Here is a 19,896-nt window from a genome sequence, read left to right as displayed (position 1 = left end):
AACGCTCAGGGACTACTCCTGGCTATGCGCTCAAAGGTTGCTCCTGGCTTGGGGGACCATATGGGACACCAGGGATCGAACCGCGGTCCGTCCAAGGCCAGCGCAGGCAAGGCAGGCACCTTACCTGTAGCGCCACCGCCCGGCCCCAAAAAGAAGTTTTAATTGGGGGTCATTTCCAGCGACACTCAAAAAACCAAAGTGGTGCCAAGGATTGAACCCATGGCCCTGCAAATACAAGGCCTATGCTCTCCACTTAGTTCACACCCCTCATCCCATCTAACTTTTGTGATGACCATAAAAAGTTGTTTCTGCTATTCTTGAAAGCCCAACTTGCACGTTCCCTTCAGCAATAGTGACAAAGCATCCACATTGCCTCATTAGAGTGCTCAGAATATTTCTTATTTCCATTCTGATATTCAATTTGACTGCCAAGGCTTAAAATATAGAGAAAGCCATGAAAACTCAGTTATCGCTCACAAATAGCTTACATAATTGCTCTAAAATATGCACCAAGAGATCAACGGGTGTTCTCTGTTAATAGCTGAAAAAAAAACCCAGAGCACCCATCATCCCGGCTAATCCACTGAGCATTTGCTGAAAAAAATATAAAGACCACCAGAAATTCTCAAAGACCACCATGTTCCAGTACTGACCAGAATCACACCACAGCAGAAACTTTGCTAGCCTCACCAGAATGCAAGGCACAATCTCCTGTTTCAAGAGGTCTGCTCTTGAACTGCTGTGGGGGCCTGTTTACCCTAATCAGCACAGATCATCCTCTTTTCTGGGTGAATGATTGCAATCCCAGCCATTGGCAAGACAAGATGACATCTGCTGAAACTGGTGGCAGAATAACGTTGCAGACTCTGCCATTCACATAGTGCCTTTGTGTTAATGATTCTAATCATTTTTACACAGTCAACTCAGCCAAAGGCAGCCCCCTCACGTGGCCAGCAACTCAACTAGCACTCTGGGTACAGCAATAAAGGATGAATAACAATCCATGCAAAGCTCATTGGCTGGTTTTATAGGCCAGATGGGGATGAAAGAAGATGCAATACTTTGAATTTTCTAAAAGTTAAATGTCATATTACTACAAGCTACCCCTGTTACTGTGTCTGACAGAATGACTATTGTTTCCCTAAGATTGAGTTCCTGCTTCTTAGGAAGGAGGTTAAACGATTGAGCAAAGAAATGACTGTCACTTGTCAGAGGTTAGAAAGACTCCAGTCGGGCCCTAAAGAACACATATGTCCTGATGAGCAAGTCAGGATGAGCTACTTGTCACAATTTCACTCTGGCAAAGGAAGTCTTGACTTAATCCCTTATGTAACAGAGCAAAGCATCTAGAAAAGTGAGGCCATTTACTGCCCCACTAAAATATGACTGGGAAACAAAAGACCAGCTACCACAATGTAGGCAACCATAGGCTTTGTCTACTGTTCAAAGAATGATCCTGATTTTACTGTAGACTCTGAAGACAGAGTCATACTATGTCAGTCCAAACTGTGAAGGCTGCAAAGAAGGCAGTGGATGCTGTGATTGTAAACCTGAGCTCCATCCTGGGCACCATACAACCCCCTAATCCAGGGGTCTCAAACTCAATTTACCTGGGGGCCACAGGAGGCAAAGTCGGGGTGATCCTTGAGTGCAAAGTCAGTAGTAAGCCTTGAACATTGTGTGGTGTGACCCAAACAACTAAAACAAAACAAAACAAAAAAGATTCCTCTAGGGCAGGGCCACAAAATGTTGTATGGAGGGTCATTTGAGGCCCGCGGGCCGTGAGTTTGAGACTCCTGCAATCCTTTTGCATGCTGGTTTGCTTTGGTGGTTCCCAACACCTCTGTGTTCAAGCATCACCACATTTCTTGGCCTCGGCACTATCAGGCCAAGAAATCTGGGCCAAGTATCTCTGGGAATGGCCCTTGTGTCCACATCTCTATTCAGCACTGGGGAGGTCCCTACTTAAAAAAATCATTATCATCGCACATTAAGTATATCTGAAAAATACAAAGAGAGGAAAATATGAAGATTCTATCATTCTGTGATGTTTGTCTCTATAAATATATTTTATAAAGCACTCACCAGATTTTTCAATGACTAATCTTCAATATATTTAGAGTGGCAGAGCCTCTCTCCAAGACAGCAGCAAAATTGTCATTTGGTGAAGCAAAGAACCAGACTTCTATCATTATGGAAATGCTTCAGAGTGGCCACAGTAATGACAAAGATCAGGCTTGTTATTATGTGCTGGAATTTGCCAAGTGCTAGGCACTTAACTGAAGATTCATTCGCATGTCTCGTCCAACTCAGTAGTTCAACAAGGTAGACAATTATCCTCACAATAGAGTACTGAGACTTAGTGCCAGTCAGCAAGTTGGCCTTGAGCAGACTAGGACAAAGCCAAGATTCAAGTCCAGATTATCAGACTCCAAGGTGTTTGGTCCTGACCACAAAACTCTATCAATGGTTGCCAAATATCATTCCTGTCTCCTATTGTTTAAATTACTGTCAGCCTCTGCTTTTCTCAAGAAGGGATTTGTTATTTGATCCTGCAACACAGTAATGGTCATTGGTAAAAATGACTTGGGAGGTTTTGCTTGATGAATAGTTCTTCTATGTATTTATATATTCTATATATTTATTCTATATATTTTGTGAATATAATCTGCTCCTAACATATGCTCTGAATTTGGAAGATGGGGCTGTCCTCACGTGCACAGATACCCATTTGTTTCTCATACTCAAGGTGCCAAAAGACCCCCCCCCCATGAACTTGTTAAAATGCAAGCTTTGCTAAAACAGATTTCAGGTAGGGTCAAAGCCAGTGATTTTTACTTGCTAGTCATTGGACTAGTAGTGGACCATGGGTCCATGCTGGATTATGGCTCTAAAGGGCTGATACCAGGCCGGAGAAAGAGAATACAGTGGGTAAGATGATTGCTTTGCATCTGGGTGGTTGATATGGGTTCTATCTGCAGCACTAATACAGCCCACCAAAAACCAGGAGCAATCTCTGAGCACAGAGCCAGGAGTAAGCCATAAGCACCTCCAGGTGTGATCCCCAAACAAAAATGGGCTGAGAGTCGGCTCAGAATTTCTTTTTTTTTTTTTGGTTTTTCGGGCCACACCCGTTTGATGCTCAGGGGTTGCCCCTGGCTTGGGGACACCATATGGGACGCCGGGGGATCGAACCGAGGTCCTTCCTTGGCTAATGCTTGCAAGGCAGACACCTTACCTCTAGCGCCACCTCGCCAGCCCCTGGCTCAGAATTTCTAATGAGCTCCAGGGACTGGCGCTGCTGCTGGGCCCCATCTCCACCTTCAGTATCAAGGATCAAGAAAACATGGAGATGTAGAACCCCTAGCCTCGAGATTCCAAAGCCCATTTCAGGGGTAAAACAGAGCATCTTACATTGTTAATACAAGAAGACAAACTATGAATCAGCTGCAGGCTTTGGTGGGACATTGTGCTGAAGTCTTCTTGAACAATTATATTCATTCAATCCAACTATTAGTACTGTGGCTTTTCTTCCTGGGCCTTGGGTTCACAGGAATGATGATAAATCAAGATCACCATTTTATGATTCAGTGGCACCCAATAGGCGTGCATGGGAGCCAGGAGGCAGGGAAGTATCCTAATGAAGTCTGAGCAAAGAACCCTGAAGCAGAATATGATGGCTATAAACAACTTGCTTTCCCTCGATGATGGAAATAGTGTTTGAAACCTATTTCTGAATGTGTTTCCTTCCTGTGGCTTCCTGTCCTACTTGTTGGGCCCCTCAATCTCATGCTATTGCCCACTATTTATGTAGCTCTCTACTTTTTGTTTTGCTTTTTTGTTATGGGGCCACAGAATGTACCCAGGGCTTACTACAGGCAGTGCATTTAGGGGCCACACCAGTCGGGCTTGGGGGGGACCATGTATGGTTCCAAGGATCAAACTCAGGTTGGCTATATGTATGATAAGTGCCCTACATGCTATATAATTGCTCTGTCCCCATTTGATGACTTTCACATGTGGTCCCCTTAGAATATCCATATGGCCCCTGTTGAGAAATGCTGATATGAAGGGCTTCTAATTTCTTTACCTTTGTTGCTATGGGAGCAGCAGAAAAGCAATACATTTGGAGTGAGCTGACATACACCATCTCAGTGAAACAAGGAAATCATAAAATTAATGCCCAAGAAGAAAAAGCACATTGACCAGGTATCAAAGATTCCCCAATCCACACCCCAGGCAGGCCCCATCAAGGAAGCCACAATTTGGACAACATGTGGACCAAAGCCACAGACACTTACAGTTCCCTCCTTTTCAAAATCTGGCGGAAGCAACTTGACAAAGTTATCAGGAAACACTCCTCTTCGGCCATTGAGTTCTCCTTCCCACCAGCCAACATCGATGCAATCCTAGGGAACAGGAAAGCAGAGACTGAGAAAAGGGGGTATGTGCCCTCCAGAGAGGTCTGATGTCAGTGTAGTGATGGTCACTAAGATGAGGTTGTCACAAAGCCAGAGTTAGAAAGAAAGACAAAGAAAAACCAGTGAGAACTGCAGCTCTGGACACCTTTAATCGAAATTGGAAACATTCTGTATTATTAAAGGCGGGAGCACAGGTCTTACTTCATTTTAATTTTACTGAAAGAAAACTCTTTCATTAATGGCAAACATGGCTTAGAAAACATCACATGCACACACATCCTCTTTGATTAGTCTGTCATTGAGCTTTTGGAAATTAAAAAAGGCTTTGCATAACTCAGCTGAGCATACAAAAATCATTCTCCAGCAGCTCATAAATGCACAGAGCTCTGTCACCTTCTCCTCCAGCTGGAGAGGGGCACAATTGTCATCATGCAACACTCCCATTCCACCTAACATAGCTCAGTGTCTGCTTACAAAAGGAATGAGTAAATCTATTTCTTTTTCTGGAGCAAACTGCTTTCTTTTGAATAACTCCTATTTGTTTATTCACTTGACTAAAGTTTATTGAGGCCTACTCTGTGCCAGGGCCAAGGGAGAGAGCCAGAGCTCCCAATGACCTCACTTTTCTTCCAGGTACCCAGCCTCACACCACAAAGTCACTTCCATGTTCCTCTTACCCTACTGGAAGGTTAATTTTTTCCAGTTTTATAAAATCTAATCTCTTGCTCTAGGTTCACTTCTATGCCAACTGCCTCTCAGGTAAACCTCTTTCGTGGGCTTTGTTTTCCTTCCCCATGTATATTCATGTGGATACTATTATGGTTTATTTATAAATTCATATTGTACATAGATGCATTATAAACTCGAAACTGCCAAGTTTAATTTTGTAACTAAAAATCCAGTTACCGTGTCTTGATCAACAACTTCCAACTGAAGTTCACAATGAGAGAAGGTTTTCATAAAAGTGCTACTAATATGCAATACTTATTTTTTGCATCGTGCTTTCTATTTTATTCCATAAATGAACATAAAGGTTGTCATTATTTTCTGCCTCTGCTTGCGGTCAGTACTTATATGTTTTTGGTCTGTTTTATTTTTAGTCATACCCAATAATGTTCAGGGGTCACTCCTGACTCTGTACTCAGGAATTACTCTTGGTAGTGCTCAGGGGCATCAGATTGGTTGCATGCAAAGCAAAATGTACTATTTGCTGGATTGTGTGTCAGGCCCCTTAGCCTGCATTTGTACTTGAGCATCTTTTAAAATTCTATCGAAAAGAGGAAATGTCCAAGAAAGTGATGCTTGTGCCTACTGAGAGATGTTCAAGTCCTTCCAGAACACTGATGGGACTGGAGAAGGGGACATGAGGGCCCTGATAGCAGAGGGGCAGCTGGTTGAGGACCATGGCTATGTGATTCATTTGGGATTTGCTAGGTCATCCATTCCATGAGGGAGAGGGATACCACCGCCATTTTCATCAGTCTATTGCAGAAAGTCTGCCATCATAAATATGTGTAGAATCAATGAATCAATACTTGTGGAATATAACCCAGTGTTCTGTGAGCTACTAAAGTCTAAAACTTGGATTTCTACAGAAAAAGACTATCAAAAGTCATGGAGTGGGGCCAGAGAGATATCATGGAGGTAGGGTGTTTGCCTTGCATGCAGAAGGACGGTGGTTTGAATTCAGGCATCCCATATGGTCCCCAAGCCTGCCAGGAACGATTTCTGAGCATAGAGTAATCCCTGAACGTTGTTGGGTGTGACCCCACCCCCCAAAAAACAAAAACAAAACCAAAAAATTAATGGAGAATATAGATAAGAGAGGGCCCATCCCAGGTGAGTAGTAATCTAGATAAGAGAGGGCCCATCCCAGGTGAGAAATTTATCTGTGATAAAGACAACTTTCCCCCTTAAAAGAGAATACTGTTTCTGGAAATGGGTCTTAAATTAACAAATTGTAAATTCTAGTCTCAAACAATACCAGAAAACAAAGACACTGGAAGCACTTGTTCAGAACAAAATAAAGTTCCAAGACTGTCAACATGAGAGGATACTTATTTTCCAAGGAATACCACAACAAGAAATCCCAATCCTGTTCTCATCACACACACCCCAATCAATCTAGCATATATCCTCAAAGGAGAGATTCACAAATGAGGTTCTGGTAGCATGACTGAGGTTTTCTAAAGCTCTTATGACCCTGAGAAGTTATGTCATCAATGATGCCAGAAAAAATTTTGAAGGAGGTAAAGGGTGGACTTTTTTTCCTCCTAATCTTTAGAAATTAAATAACTCAATCCAGAAAGTTTAGGCTTCCATGAAAATGTATGGTACACTTTCTTTTTTTTTTATGGACATGTCATCCTCATGTTCAAAACCCAACATGCAGCTCACCTTGAGTAAAGTGACTAAGATTTACTCTAACACTTATAATTGCATTAATTCGCACTTGATAATATCCTTCAACAAACACCTTTTGGAATATTTCATGGTTGAATTAATCATTCATTTACAATATGATGGAATTTCTGGGGCTTAGCTTCACATCTTCAAGTGTGTGCAATACTCATCACCATGGGTCCAGAAACATCTCATACCTTACAGAATTCTCTGTTCACTCTCCTTTTCCTGTGGTATTCACAATCATTTCTACAAGTCTAGAAGGAAATTCTACTATTTCCTTCCAGTTCATTTGCTAAATTCACCTTTTACATATAAGTGAAGCCATCTAATAATGGGCTTTATTTTTTTACTTTATTTGTTTGTTTGTTTGTTTATTTATTTATGGTTTTTTGGTCATACCTGGGGGCACTCAGGAGTTATTTCTGGTTCTGCACTCAGAAATCACTCCTGGCAGACTCGGGAGACCATATGGGATGCCAGGAATTGAACCAGGGTCCGTCCTGTGTTGGCTACATGCAAGGCAAATGCCCTGTACTCTGCCATAGCTCTGGCCTCATATTCTTACTTCTTCCTTAGCACAATCACTTCAAGTTCTGTCCACTTTGTTTCAAAAGGCACAGTTGATTTTTTATAATAATTTATTTAACCACAGTTAATTAAATTTTATTTAAAGGCATAGATTCTTTGGGGGGGGGAATCTCAAGAAGTGATCAGGGAACCAGGAGTGTCTCACAGAAATACTCGCCAAAAAGGTTAATTGTTCAATACTTTGCCCTGGTGATATTGCACTGCCTGAGCCCAGTGGTGCTGAGGGTCACACAACAGTCCTGGGGGGGGTCATCTGGTGAAAGTGATTGAACTCAGGGCCTGTTATATGCAAATTATATACTCCAGGCCTATGAGTTATCTCCCTGATCTCAAGTTTCATATTTTTAGTGGCTGAGTAGTAGTAGTCCATTGAGTATAAAGGCTCTGTAGCTTCTTTATTCATGTTATTGGATGAGGTTAATGGCATGATTTAGCTATCCTGAAGAAATCTTTGAAGAATATGTGGGTTTCAAATTAGTGTTTTTATAGCCTTTGAATAAATGTCTAGGAATAATATCACTGGGTCATAAAGAATTTGGGGTGTAATCTCTGCAGTGCTCAGAGAACCATGAGGTGCCAGAGATTAAACCCTGGACATGCAAAATATGTGCTCCAGCCCTCTGAGCCATCTTCCTGGGCTCTCTATCTAAACTAATTTAGTTTGGTTTGGGGGGCATACTCAGCGGTGCTTGGGGCTACTCCAAGCTCTATGATTTGGAATCATTCCCAGTGGTGATTGGAGGACCATGGGCTACTAGGGGTAGATTAAGATCCCCCATACGCAAGACATGTGCTCAGCCCATTGAATTATCTCTCCAGTCCCTCTTTGAATATAGTCTCCACGCCATTCTCCCATGGTTACATTCATTTATCTACATTCTACGTTCATCTACATTCATCTCCACATATGCTGTACCATGGTGCCCTTTACTCTATTTACATCATTGCCAACATTAAGTAGCCTCAATCTTTTTTCCAGTTCTTTCCTTTTTTCCTTCGGTTTTTGGGTCACACCCGGCAGTGCTCAGGGGTTACTCCTACTTCTACACTCAGAAATCGCTCCTGGCAGGCTCGGGGGACCATATGGGATGCCGGGATTCGAACCACTGTCCTTCTGCATGCAAAGCAAATGTCCTATCTCCATGCTATCTCTCCGGCCCCTATTTTTTTTTCATTTTTTAAACATTGTGATTACTAAGTTGTTCATGCTGAGTTTTAGTATTACAATGAAGACTGAATGTACACCAACATACACCACCTTTCACCCATGAACATTTCTTACCACCAATGTCTCCAGTTTCCCTCCCACACTCCCCCTGCCTCCCTCTGGTGTACGCAACCCACTCTCTCCCTTTATTTTTCTTTTAGACACTTTCTTTTAAACATTATTGTTAATGGAGGGGTAACATGCAAATCACATTATCTCTGTCCTATTTTTAAAAATAAACACTCAGTTATCGTCTAGAATTATCAGTTCCAACTATCATGGTCATAGTGGTCCTGTCTCTACCCTAACTGCACTGCCCCACTATTTGTGGCAAACTTCCTTCCATGGACTGGTCTTCCAGGCCTTCTTCTCTACTCTCTCTCAATAGTATTACCACACTGAATTTTATTTTTCTATATACCATAAATTAGTGAGTTAATTCTTTGTCTATCCTCCTTCTGACTCATTTCACTTAGGATAATACCCTCCATATCCATCATGTATAAGCAAATGTCATAGTTTATTTTTGTGACAGCTGTGTAATATTCCATTCTGTAAATTACCATAATTTCTCTAGCAACTTATCTGTTGTTGGGAATCTGGGTTGTTTCCAGATTCTGGCTCTTTTAAATAGTGCTGCAATGAACATGGGAATGAAAAGAGTTGTTTTGTTTTGTTTTGTTTTTGTATTTTGTTTTTGTGTTCCTAGAGTATATCCATAGGAGTGGTATTGCTGGATCATATAGGAGCTCAATTTCTAGTTTTTGAGGAATATCCATATTGTTTTCCAAAAAGGCTGGACTAATTGGCATTCCAACCAATAGTGAATGAGAGTCTCTTTCTCCCTGTATCCATACCAGTACCAGTTGTTCTTTTTCTTTGTGGTCTGTGCCAGGCTCTGTTGACCTCATTATTTTTAATTTAAGTCATTTTTACTTAATGGTGTGAGGTTTGTGGTTTGTATTTGTATTTTACTAATAGTAAGTGACATTGAGTATCTTTCATCTCTCAGTGGGCAATATATATGTCTTCTCCAGAAGACATATTGTTTTTGTAGTGTCAGAGAAGGAACCCAGGGCCTCACAGATGCAAATTACCTACCACTGAGTCACACACTTGGCCTTGTATGTCTTCTTTGGAGAAGTGACTGTTCAGATCTTTTGCTCACTTTTTTTTAACTTTTTACCTGCTTTTTTGGTGCTAAATTACATGTTTTTATATTTTTTGTATATCAACACCTTCAAAAAGGTGTTGGAAAATTTATTTTTAACTAATTGAAATTAATTTTAAAATGTTGGAAATTATATTTAAGTTCCTTCAGTAGGTACCAAACACTACATACTCAAAGAAAATCATAACTAATTCCAAGAAGCTTTAATATTTAAATAAAAAGCAGATACACCATTTTAAACAAGGTCCTTTTTGATAACAAGTTTTAGCTCAAGTATAAAAGTGAAAAAAAAAACCAGGTATCAAAGTGGAATGAACAATCCACAGCTTTTCAAATAATCCTTTTTTAGATGTAAACATCAAAAATTTTTGTTGTTAATTCATCATTTGATGAAAATGTTTTCATAGAAGCCAGAACAGAGATCTATCATACTCATTCATCCATTATCATCAAGAATGAAATAGTTACACACACAAAAATACATAGACTCAGTTTCATATTAAATAATCTTAAATTTTCTCAGGTGAAAGGATTTTTTTCTATAAGGACTGGACTTCCCACCACATTCACTTCAGATAATGTAACAGAATTGTGTCTACAAAAGACACTCAAATATTATTTATTGCTATGGGTTTTCTTTCATACATGCAAGTCCATGGTGCACTCTTGCTCTGTGCAGGGAGTAAGCCAAGAAGCTACAATAGAGCCATTTGCTCTATATGTGAGAAGAACAATAAGAGAGCTACTAAGTAAAAGCATTAGCTATATAACTTTAAAATACGGGAGGGAGGTCCATGAAGGGAGACCCGGCACAAGGCATTATTTTCCTTGTCTTTCCCATCAGTGGTGAAGCACTTGGCTAGCTCACCTCTACTCTGCTCCTTAAGGGAAATATTGAGGGCACCAATTATTGGGCAATTCAATGTAGGGCAAGAGAGGGAAAGCACAAAGGTAGAAGGCAATCTGTCACTGTTCTGATTCTTCTAAGAATGAGCACCCGGCTCCTGCATAAGATAAGCACAGTTGCAAAAGAAAAACCACCAGTATGACTGAGAATACTAAGGGATATGGAAAAGAGAGGCTGCTGCAGAGCAGAAAATGGCTACAAGGTCAAGGTGCCTGGAGTGGGATGACTTCCAAAGAATGGAGGCCCTTTTTTTCCCCTAGCAATGGAAGTTAATTTCAAGGAAACAGGAACAATTTTGACAGCACAATGAGAAATGAAAATAAGTTCTCTTCAATGTACCAGACAAAAGAACGAGCCTTTTGATGGCAGAGATGAATAGAGAATTATTTGTCTGAGGGCTGTGCCTCCAGAAGTGTAAAAGAACAGCAAATTCAATTTATTTATTGACGGCCTAAAACAGTCAGGAGAGAACTGGAAATTCAAGAGGGAAAAAAAGAAAACCATGCATCCTCCTGGGGGTCCCAAGAGCAGAGCCCACGTGAAGAGGGAGCTGTAGAGAAGACAAGCTTCAAAAGCACTAATAGGAGTGCTCAGCCAGATTTTTAAAAAGTGGGACCAAGAGAAGTCAAGTAGCCTAGAAGGAGAAAACACAGTCAAGATCAAAGGCAATGAAAAAGGTCAAGAGCAGGATCAATAAGTGTGAAGGGAGGAGAAAGGGAGAATGGGAAGTGAGGGTCATGGAGAATATCAAGAACTGAACTGAATGTGAAGGCTGTGCTTGACCCCTAAGCAATAGTAATGTATGATATAAGATGGCTTGCTTGACCCCTAAACAATAGTAATGTGTGAGATAAGATGGCAGCTATGGGTGATAGGACAGATACAGGGGAAGGTGGTCAGTGACTGATAAGGCCAGAATGCACATGGCCAAGGATATGTCATCAATAAAGAGGTTGGGAGGTGGGTGAAGAGAAGATGGAGGCAACAGCTGAGTACTGTGTCAGGGTGGTGAAACTAGGGAAAGATGATCAGATCTTGGGAATGGCCACTTCTTTCTTTCCAAACTCAGGACTCTATTTAGAATTACACCAGAACTGGGCCCAGAGAGATAGCACAGCGGCGTTTGCCTTGCAAGCAGCCGATCCAGGACCAAAGGTGGTTGGTTCAAATCCCGGTGTCCCATATGGTCCCCTGTGCCTACCAGGAGCTATTTCTGAGCAGACAGCCAGAATTAACTCCTGAGCATCGGCGGGGTGTGGCCCAAAAACCAAAAAAAAAAAAAAAAAAAAAAAAGAATTACACCAGAACTAAGGGATTTACTCAGGATGAGGCCAGCTTAGTGGGCTTCTGAATAAAGGTGTTTGCAGCAGAAAGGGGCTGAACATCAGCACATAGATGGAAATTTCCAGAAAAACTATCTGCATTGTACTCTGCTGGCATGAAAGCAGAGGTATGTGCATCTAGATCTTATCAAGAGTCAAGATTATGGAAAGAATTCTAATGTCTGATGTTCATTCTTTACTGAGAAAAGTCCTCAAAATGGGCTTTCCTCTGCTTTATAAATAACAGATAAAATTATTTATCCTTACAGGGAAAAACATTTTCCCTATAAGGAATGAAAAGCAAAGCCTTAGGTAATATTATGGCCTGGGAAATTAATCCACTATCTTGGGTAATCCCAGACAGATCAGTGGGGCAAAAAAGCAAATATGGACCATCGAGTGCTATATAGGAGGCCTGCTGATGGTATCTTGGGATCTAGCTTTCACCATACACAGAAAAAAAAATCTTTGATAGGTTAATAAAAAAAACATGATATCTGCTGTTGGATGCTATAGTCAAAGCTGTGACTCTACAGACTGACTAGTCCAAGTTCTTGAAGATTAAGTTTATAACCATTGTTTTTTGGTTTTGGGTCTACACCTAGGGGCACTCAGGGGTTACTCCTGGCTCTGCCCTCAGAAACTGCTCCTGGCAGGCTACGGGGACCATATGGGATGCTGGGGATCAAACTCATATGCAAAACAAATGCCCTACCACTGTGCTATCACTCCAGTCCCAAAGTTTACAAGCATTTGTTGTGTGATATGGCATATCTCCGGGTGAAACCTGGTAGCAGTTCACCCACCTGGAGGAAGGCTGATGAGCAGGAAGCCACGGCCATGTGGTGTATTTGAGGGGGGAGGCCCAAACCAGATCTCAATGCTGTGCCACTGATTCTGCCAGAGGAGCCCTAGCTGGTAGAGCCATTGCTGCCTCATCCTACAGGGCTGCTGAACCAGGAACCAGCTGAGAGTTACTCATGGGCATATTAGCAGTCATCAGAAAGTAACCTCAAGTCTAGGTACTCCATATCTTTAGAAAAAATTTCCAGTGGCTTGTACATGAATTAAAAGAATGATTCATTCTCTCATTGTGGGCTTCACTATCAAGAATGCAAAGTGGCCTATTCAATGAGTGCTGCTCAAACCTGGCCATCCATTTAAATCACCAGGAGGAATTAAGAAAATCCCAATACTTCAGCAAAACCCTCCATCAGTTAAATAACAATTTCATGGAGGGCTAGGGGAAAGTTCAGGAAAATAAATATGTTTTCTTTGGTGTTTGTCACACCCAGCAGTGCTCAGGGCTTACTTCTGTCTCTGTGCTCAGGGATTTCCAGTTTGTGCTCGAGATAAAACTGAAACTGATCACCTACATGTAAGACAAGTTCCTTAACTCTTGTACTATCTCTCTGGTACTTTTTGATTTGTGGAGGTCTCCACATCTGGGCTTAAGAGCAACCCCAGTGATAACTCCCAGTGAGAAGTGGTGAACTGGGACAGATGGCTCTAAGCTAGCACTCAATGGTACACTGCTGTTTGGGTCCACCAGAGCTGGAGGTCACCATTGGCATGCAGGTGGTTCTGGAGGGCCTCTAGGGCCCTCCTCAGTGCTGCACAAGGGTCTCCAACTCTAGCCAGAAGTGCCCTGTGGACCTTTTGATACCAGGGCTCAAAGTCAGAGTCTTATTCATGTGAACCCTACACTTCTATTTCTTCAATCTATTTTCCTGATGCCATTTGTGCTTGTTAAATCATTTCTATGCCCATCCAATATACAACTTGATAATCACTTACTTTGGCCTGTGCTATTTATACTGTGTACTCAAAACTTTAATGTCTACACTATCTATTTGGGGGTCCTATAAAAATGCCATTTTTCTGTGTCTAAGTCAGGTCTGAGGTTCAACTTTTGGACTCTTCCCAAAAGTGCCACACCTAAGAGTTCTGGGAGATTACTCTCTGTTCTGTGCTCAGATGCTCCTTGAGGCCCATACAGTATTGGGGACTAAACCCAGATCATGAGTATGGAAAGCCCAGTATGGAAAGCACAGCCCATTGAGTTTTCTCTCCAAACCCAGATTCAGGATTTCCAACAAATTCTCAGGTGAAGTCAAAGTTGCTAATTCATTAGTCATAATTTGGGTAGAAATAACAAATCTACCTGAATAAATGTTGACTGAATAAATGAACAGAGAAATGTCCCAGCCCCTCCGCCCAATACTATTACCCTATTGCTGTCAATTTTCAAACAACAGAAGTGGAAGTTCAATCAGGCTGAAAGAAGAAGAGAAAAGAACTGAAACCCAACTACAAACATACTTGTAATCATGGTGCTTAAATAAAGATTTATATTATAAAATAAATAGATAAAAAAGAAGTTGGCTATACTAAGTTAGCTTCATTTATATGTACAGACTTACCTGTTCATCTGTACTGGATTTCTAATTTATTCATACTTATGGCATCAATGTCAAAAGTGCCCCCCAAACATAGGCTCTCCAAGCATAAGAGCCATTTGAAGTCAGAAAGAAATGAACACTTTAGAAATGGACATAACAAATCCAAAGATGAAAATGGGTTTACCAACGGGATCTGATGGAAAATGAAAAGTGCTACTTGTTCCCTTCTGGCCATCAATTGTCCCCAACACTCTAAACAAGCACTTTTCCAGACATCAAATAATGTAGCCATATCTCACAACCTTCCCTGACGACTGACTGAGCTATTTTTCAATGAGGAAGTGACTGTTGTTCAGTGTGCCTGTTAAATGAGCTTCTGAGTTCCCCAGTTACCTGAAGATGCCTCCCACCTCTCCCACCACCACCACCAATGCCACCAACAGTTCGGAAAGTGCTATTTAATATTTACTAATGAACACCTTCTGCACAGAGCTTCAGGGGGGCTGTGGAGAGAAAACTTCATGGCAGCCAGAGCCCAGGAGCACTTAGCATTGCCTCTGTTTGTTAACACCTCCCCAAGAGATGCAATTATTCTGCATGGCTGGGATTTCTGCTCAGAAATTCCAACATCCCCATAAGTCAATTGCTAAAGCTGGCTCATCAACCTCACAGCTTATGAAGTATAGGATTGGGTGGGGAGAGAAGAGAACTACTGTTGCTCTCAGTATCTGAAGGAATGCCTGGCAGACCCAAGTTAATGAGGGAAGCTGAGGAGACAGTTCCAGGGACAAGCCCACTCAAGATATTGTCGTATTCCACTTGCCAACATCCTGGTATCATTGAGGTTCAGGCAGCCAATGCACTTATGCATGTTTATAAATATTGAGAACAGTACTTAATGACACTGGGAAGCCGTGACCTCCAAGACTATATCTACTTATGAAAAAATGTTTTTATTGGACTATAAGCTTAAGGGCTTTGTTATAATGATTTTTGATTTTTGTCATTTGAAATAATTTGTAGCAAGAAAAATGGACAGATAGATAATATAAACAAGAACAGTTTTCAAGCTTCATTGGGTTCATGCCCATATTAATTAAAACATGTACTGATGGCTGAAAACTTAAGCAATGGTCCTGTACAGCTTGTATCAATTTTAAAAAACTACCTGCCTCTCAACTTGCATTTTCATGCTTCCTCCTATAACTAGTAATTTTTGAAAATAGATACTCAACAATTGTGCTTGCAGTATTTTTGAGAGACTGGATTTTGTTGTTTTCCTTGTAAAAATGTACATTTTGTTATGGTGGGCAAGCTACTGGTAGATGAACCTGAACTGTCAAATCTTGATTTTAAAGGTTTTTTTAGGATTGGTCTAATTTAGAGGTTCCCAAACTTATTTGGCTACTATCCCCTATTGAGAAAACAAATACTTAGTGGATCCTGGAAATCTACCTTCTTTAAGTGAACAAACAGAAAGTGCTCCCTGTCAAATTGCATCTGAAGCTACTATTATTGCTCTGGAACATTGCAGCTCCACCCCTAAGGCAGTATTACATAATTTGAAAAACACAGGGATGGGTGAGCACTATCCTAAAGCTGTCTTTGTTTTCAGTTCTCAACTGGATGTCAGGGCTGAGGGATATTTGGCAAGGTTTTCTGACTCTGCTTAGTCAGAATCCAACATTAGGGGCTGGATCAAGAGTACAGCAAATAGAGCACATTGCTGATCAGGGTTTGATCCGTAGTGCTCCATATGATCTGCTGAGCATGCCAGAAGTAATATCTGAGTGCAGAATAAGATTTAAAACTGCTGAATGTGGCCCTTAAAACGAACAGTAATAAATCCAACATCTCTCAGCTTTGTCACATGGCAGACATTGTAAGCTGCCTCTTCACTTCTCTGTTGTGTGCTGGACCTTGAACCACCCTGCCCAGATCATTCCCTAAAAGCGTTTCTTCAGAAGTGAGCCTCCCCTACCCATGAAAGATAGAGCCAAAGGAGCAAGGCCACTCCGCTTCACAGCTGCTCAACTCTCCTAGCCAATGAAACCCAGCACAACATGTAGAAAATACCACATTGTCATACTACAAGCATGACAATGGGGGAAACAACGCAGGTCAACATCATGCATAGAAAATGAAGATGGCAAAAAAAAGAATTTAGGGCCAGTGAGTTGGCGCTAGAGGTAAGGTGTCTGCCTTGCAAGCGCTAGCCAAGGAAGGACCGCGGTTGGATCCCCTAGCATCCCATATGGTGTCCCCAAGCCAGGGGAAATTTCTGAGCGCTTAGCCAGGACTAACCCCTGATCATCAAATGGGTGTGGCCCAAAAAAAACAAAAAAAAAGAAGGAAAGAAAAGAAAATGAAGATGGCAGCTCTGATGATGTAAAAAGTGCCAACCACCTATTTAGCCTTTCAGATAAGGAGTGTAGAGAAGAAATATAAAGAATGCTTATAGAAATCAAAAAAAGCATGGATCAAGCTGAACAGACCACAAATAAGAATCAAGAAGATATAAAGATAGAAATCAGAAAACTCCAAACTGAAATAACAGGACTAAAAAACTCAGTAGACAAAATGAAACCCTCAAAGGAAAGCCTCTCCAACAGACTAACAGCAGCTGAGGACAGAATCAGTGAGCTTAAAGATGAGATACATAACATCTCCATACAACAGAAGAGACTGGAAAAGAGCCTTAAAGCAAATGATCAGGTAATAGAAAAAAATCATCAACGAATGAGAACAAATGAAAATAGAAACCTTTGATAAACTCAATAGAAACAATATAAGAATCATTGGAGTCCTAGAAACCCAGTAAGAAAATTCGTAGGGAGAATCAACAGTCAAGGACATCATTAGAGAGAAACTCCCAGAGCTAAAGACTACATGCTACCAAATCCTGCATGCCCAAAGAGTACTAGCTAACAGAGAACCAAAGAAAAGAACCCCTATACACATCCTAGTCACAACGACAAATCGCACAGATGGGGATAGAATACTGAAAGCAGCAAGATCAGAAAGGGAAATTACATTCAAAGGAACATCCTTAAAATTTATAGCAGACTTGTCACAAGAAACCCTCAAGGCCAAAAGGAAGTGGTGGGACATAGTGACAAAACTCAACAAAATGAATGCTTTGCCTAGAATACTGCACCCAGCCAGACTCAGGTTCAGGTTTGAAGTAAATATAAATAGCTTCACAGATAAATAACAGCTCAGAAACTCTACAGACTCAAAACCAGACTTAAAAGAAAAACTGAAAGGTCCACTCTAAGACAAGACCAACCAACAGACACACCAAATTCCTATAGAAGGATGACACTAAAGCCCAAGAAAATTATCTCTTTCAACATCATTAGACTAAATGCACCAGTTAAGAGACACAGAGTGGCAAAACGGAACACAATGCTGAATCCAACATTCTGCTACCTACAAGAAACACATCTGAATAGGAAGAACAAACACAAATTCAAAATCAAAGGTTGGAGGAAAATCATCCAAGCAAACAACTGACTTAAAATTGCTGGAGTGTATGGGCCGGGCGGTGGCGCTCGAGGTAAGGTGCCTGCCTTACCTGCGCTAGCCTAGGAGACGGACCGCGGTTCAATCCCCCGGCGTCCCATATGGTCCCCCAAGCCAGGAGTGACTTCTGAGCGCATAGCCAGGAGTAACCCCTGAGCGTCACCGGGTGTGGCCCAAAAACCAAAAAAAAAAAAAAATTGCTGGAGTGTCCATATTAAATCAGATGACATAAACTTTAAATGTAAAAATGTTATAAGGGATAAATTTTGTAATATTCAAGGAATATGTACAACAGGAAGAAATCTCACTCCTAAACATACATGCATCCAATGAGAGAAAAACAAAATATTTAATATAATTGTTGACAAATCTAAAAGACTATATCAATAGCAACGCAATAATAGTGGGAGACCTCAACACCACCCTATCACTCCTTGATAGGTCAACCAGGCTGAAACCCAACAAGAATATACTAGCTCTGAAAAGAGAAATGGAAGAAAGTGGACTAATAGATATATAGGGCACTCCATCCCCAGAAACCTGGATATACTCTCTTCTCCAATGCACATGGTCATCTTCATTATAGATCACATGCTGGCCTATAAAACATACTTCCATAAAAACAAGAGGATAGAAATTGTACAGACTACCTTCACTGATCACAATGCAGTGAAATTAGAATTGAACTACAACGAGACACAGAAGAAAAACTTTAACACCTAAAAATTAAACAGCTAACTACTGAACAGCCAGAGGGTCACAGATGAAATAAAAAAGGAAATCAAAACATTCCTGGAAATAAATGCAAATGAAGACACAAATTATCACAATTTGTGGGACACAGCAAAAGGGTGCTGAGAGGAAAATTTATAGCTTTGCAAGCACACATTAGGAAGGAAGAAGGGCATACATAAATAACTTAATGACACAGCTCATAGAATTAAATAATGATAACAAAAGAAACAAAAAATAGGTAGGCAGAAAGAAATAACAAAACTTATAGCAGAATCAATGAAGTGGAAATCCAAAAAACAATCTGAAAGATCAACGAAAGCAAAAGTTGGTTCTTTGAAAAAATAAAGAACTTTGACAAACCACTAGCAAAACTCACAAAGAAAGGGAAAGAAACTTAATAAATTGAATTAGAAATGATACAGATACTACAGAGATTCAAAGGGTAATCAGAGACTACTTTGAGAAACTCTATACCACAAAACATGAGAACATGGAAGAAATGGATCTATTCTTGGACTCTCATAATTTTACATGGTTGAACCGGGATGATCTAGCATATCTAAACAGACCCATCTCTACTGAGGAAATTAAAATGGTAATCAAAGTCTTCCCCCAAACAAAAGCCCTTGCCCAGATGTATTCACTAACAAATTCTTCCAAAACTTTCTAGAGGAACTACTACCAATCCTTTTCAGGCTCTTTCAGAAAATTGAAGAAACAGAAACATTCCCAAATAGTTCTTTTATGAAGCTAACATCAAAACCTGCTATCAAAACCAGACAGAGATGCTGCCAAAAATGGTATGGTATGGTATTAAGAAAATAAAAAACATTATTGTAATAATGCCCAAAGACAATAGAGATGAGGGCTGGAAGGACCAGCTCATGATATGAAGCGCACCATAAAGAGTGGTGAGTACAGATAAAGAAATAACTACACTAACAACAACTATCATGATAATCTTAATGAGTGAGAGAAGTAGAATTCCTGTCTTGAATATAGTCAAGGAGTCGGAGAAGAGTGAGATAGGGGGCATTGGTGGTAGAAATGCTGCAATGGTTAAGGGGTTGATATTCTTTTTATGACTGAAACCTAACTACAAACATGTTTATAATCATGGTGCTTAAATAAAAATATTATTTTAAAAAAGTAATCCAACATCTCTCATTACTGGTTATTTCTAAAATATCAAGTCAGCTCAAGATGTAACCA

At 40.7% G+C, this 19,896-nt stretch overlaps 1 protein-coding gene across 1 annotated transcript in view; it reads right to left on the bottom strand.

Moving 5' to 3' along the window:
• SH3KBP1 (SH3 domain containing kinase binding protein 1) overlaps nt 1-19,896 on the bottom strand; it is a 362,585-nt gene that overhangs the window by 56,308 nt on the left and 286,381 nt on the right. Inside the window, exon 10 of the mRNA XM_049766785.1 lies at nt 4,302-4,409. Within this exon, the coding sequence (XP_049622742.1) occupies nt 4,302-4,409 (108 nt within the window). The remainder of the gene's footprint in view (nt 1-4,301; nt 4,410-19,896) is intronic.

Source organism: Suncus etruscus, chromosome X (genome assembly GCF_024139225.1).
Source record: "Suncus etruscus isolate mSunEtr1 chromosome X, mSunEtr1.pri.cur, whole genome shotgun sequence".
Taxonomy (NCBI): Eukaryota; Metazoa; Chordata; class Mammalia; order Eulipotyphla; family Soricidae; genus Suncus; species Suncus etruscus.
The sequence above is the reverse complement of the archived record's forward strand: the minus strand, read 5'-3'. Positions and strand labels throughout refer to the sequence as shown.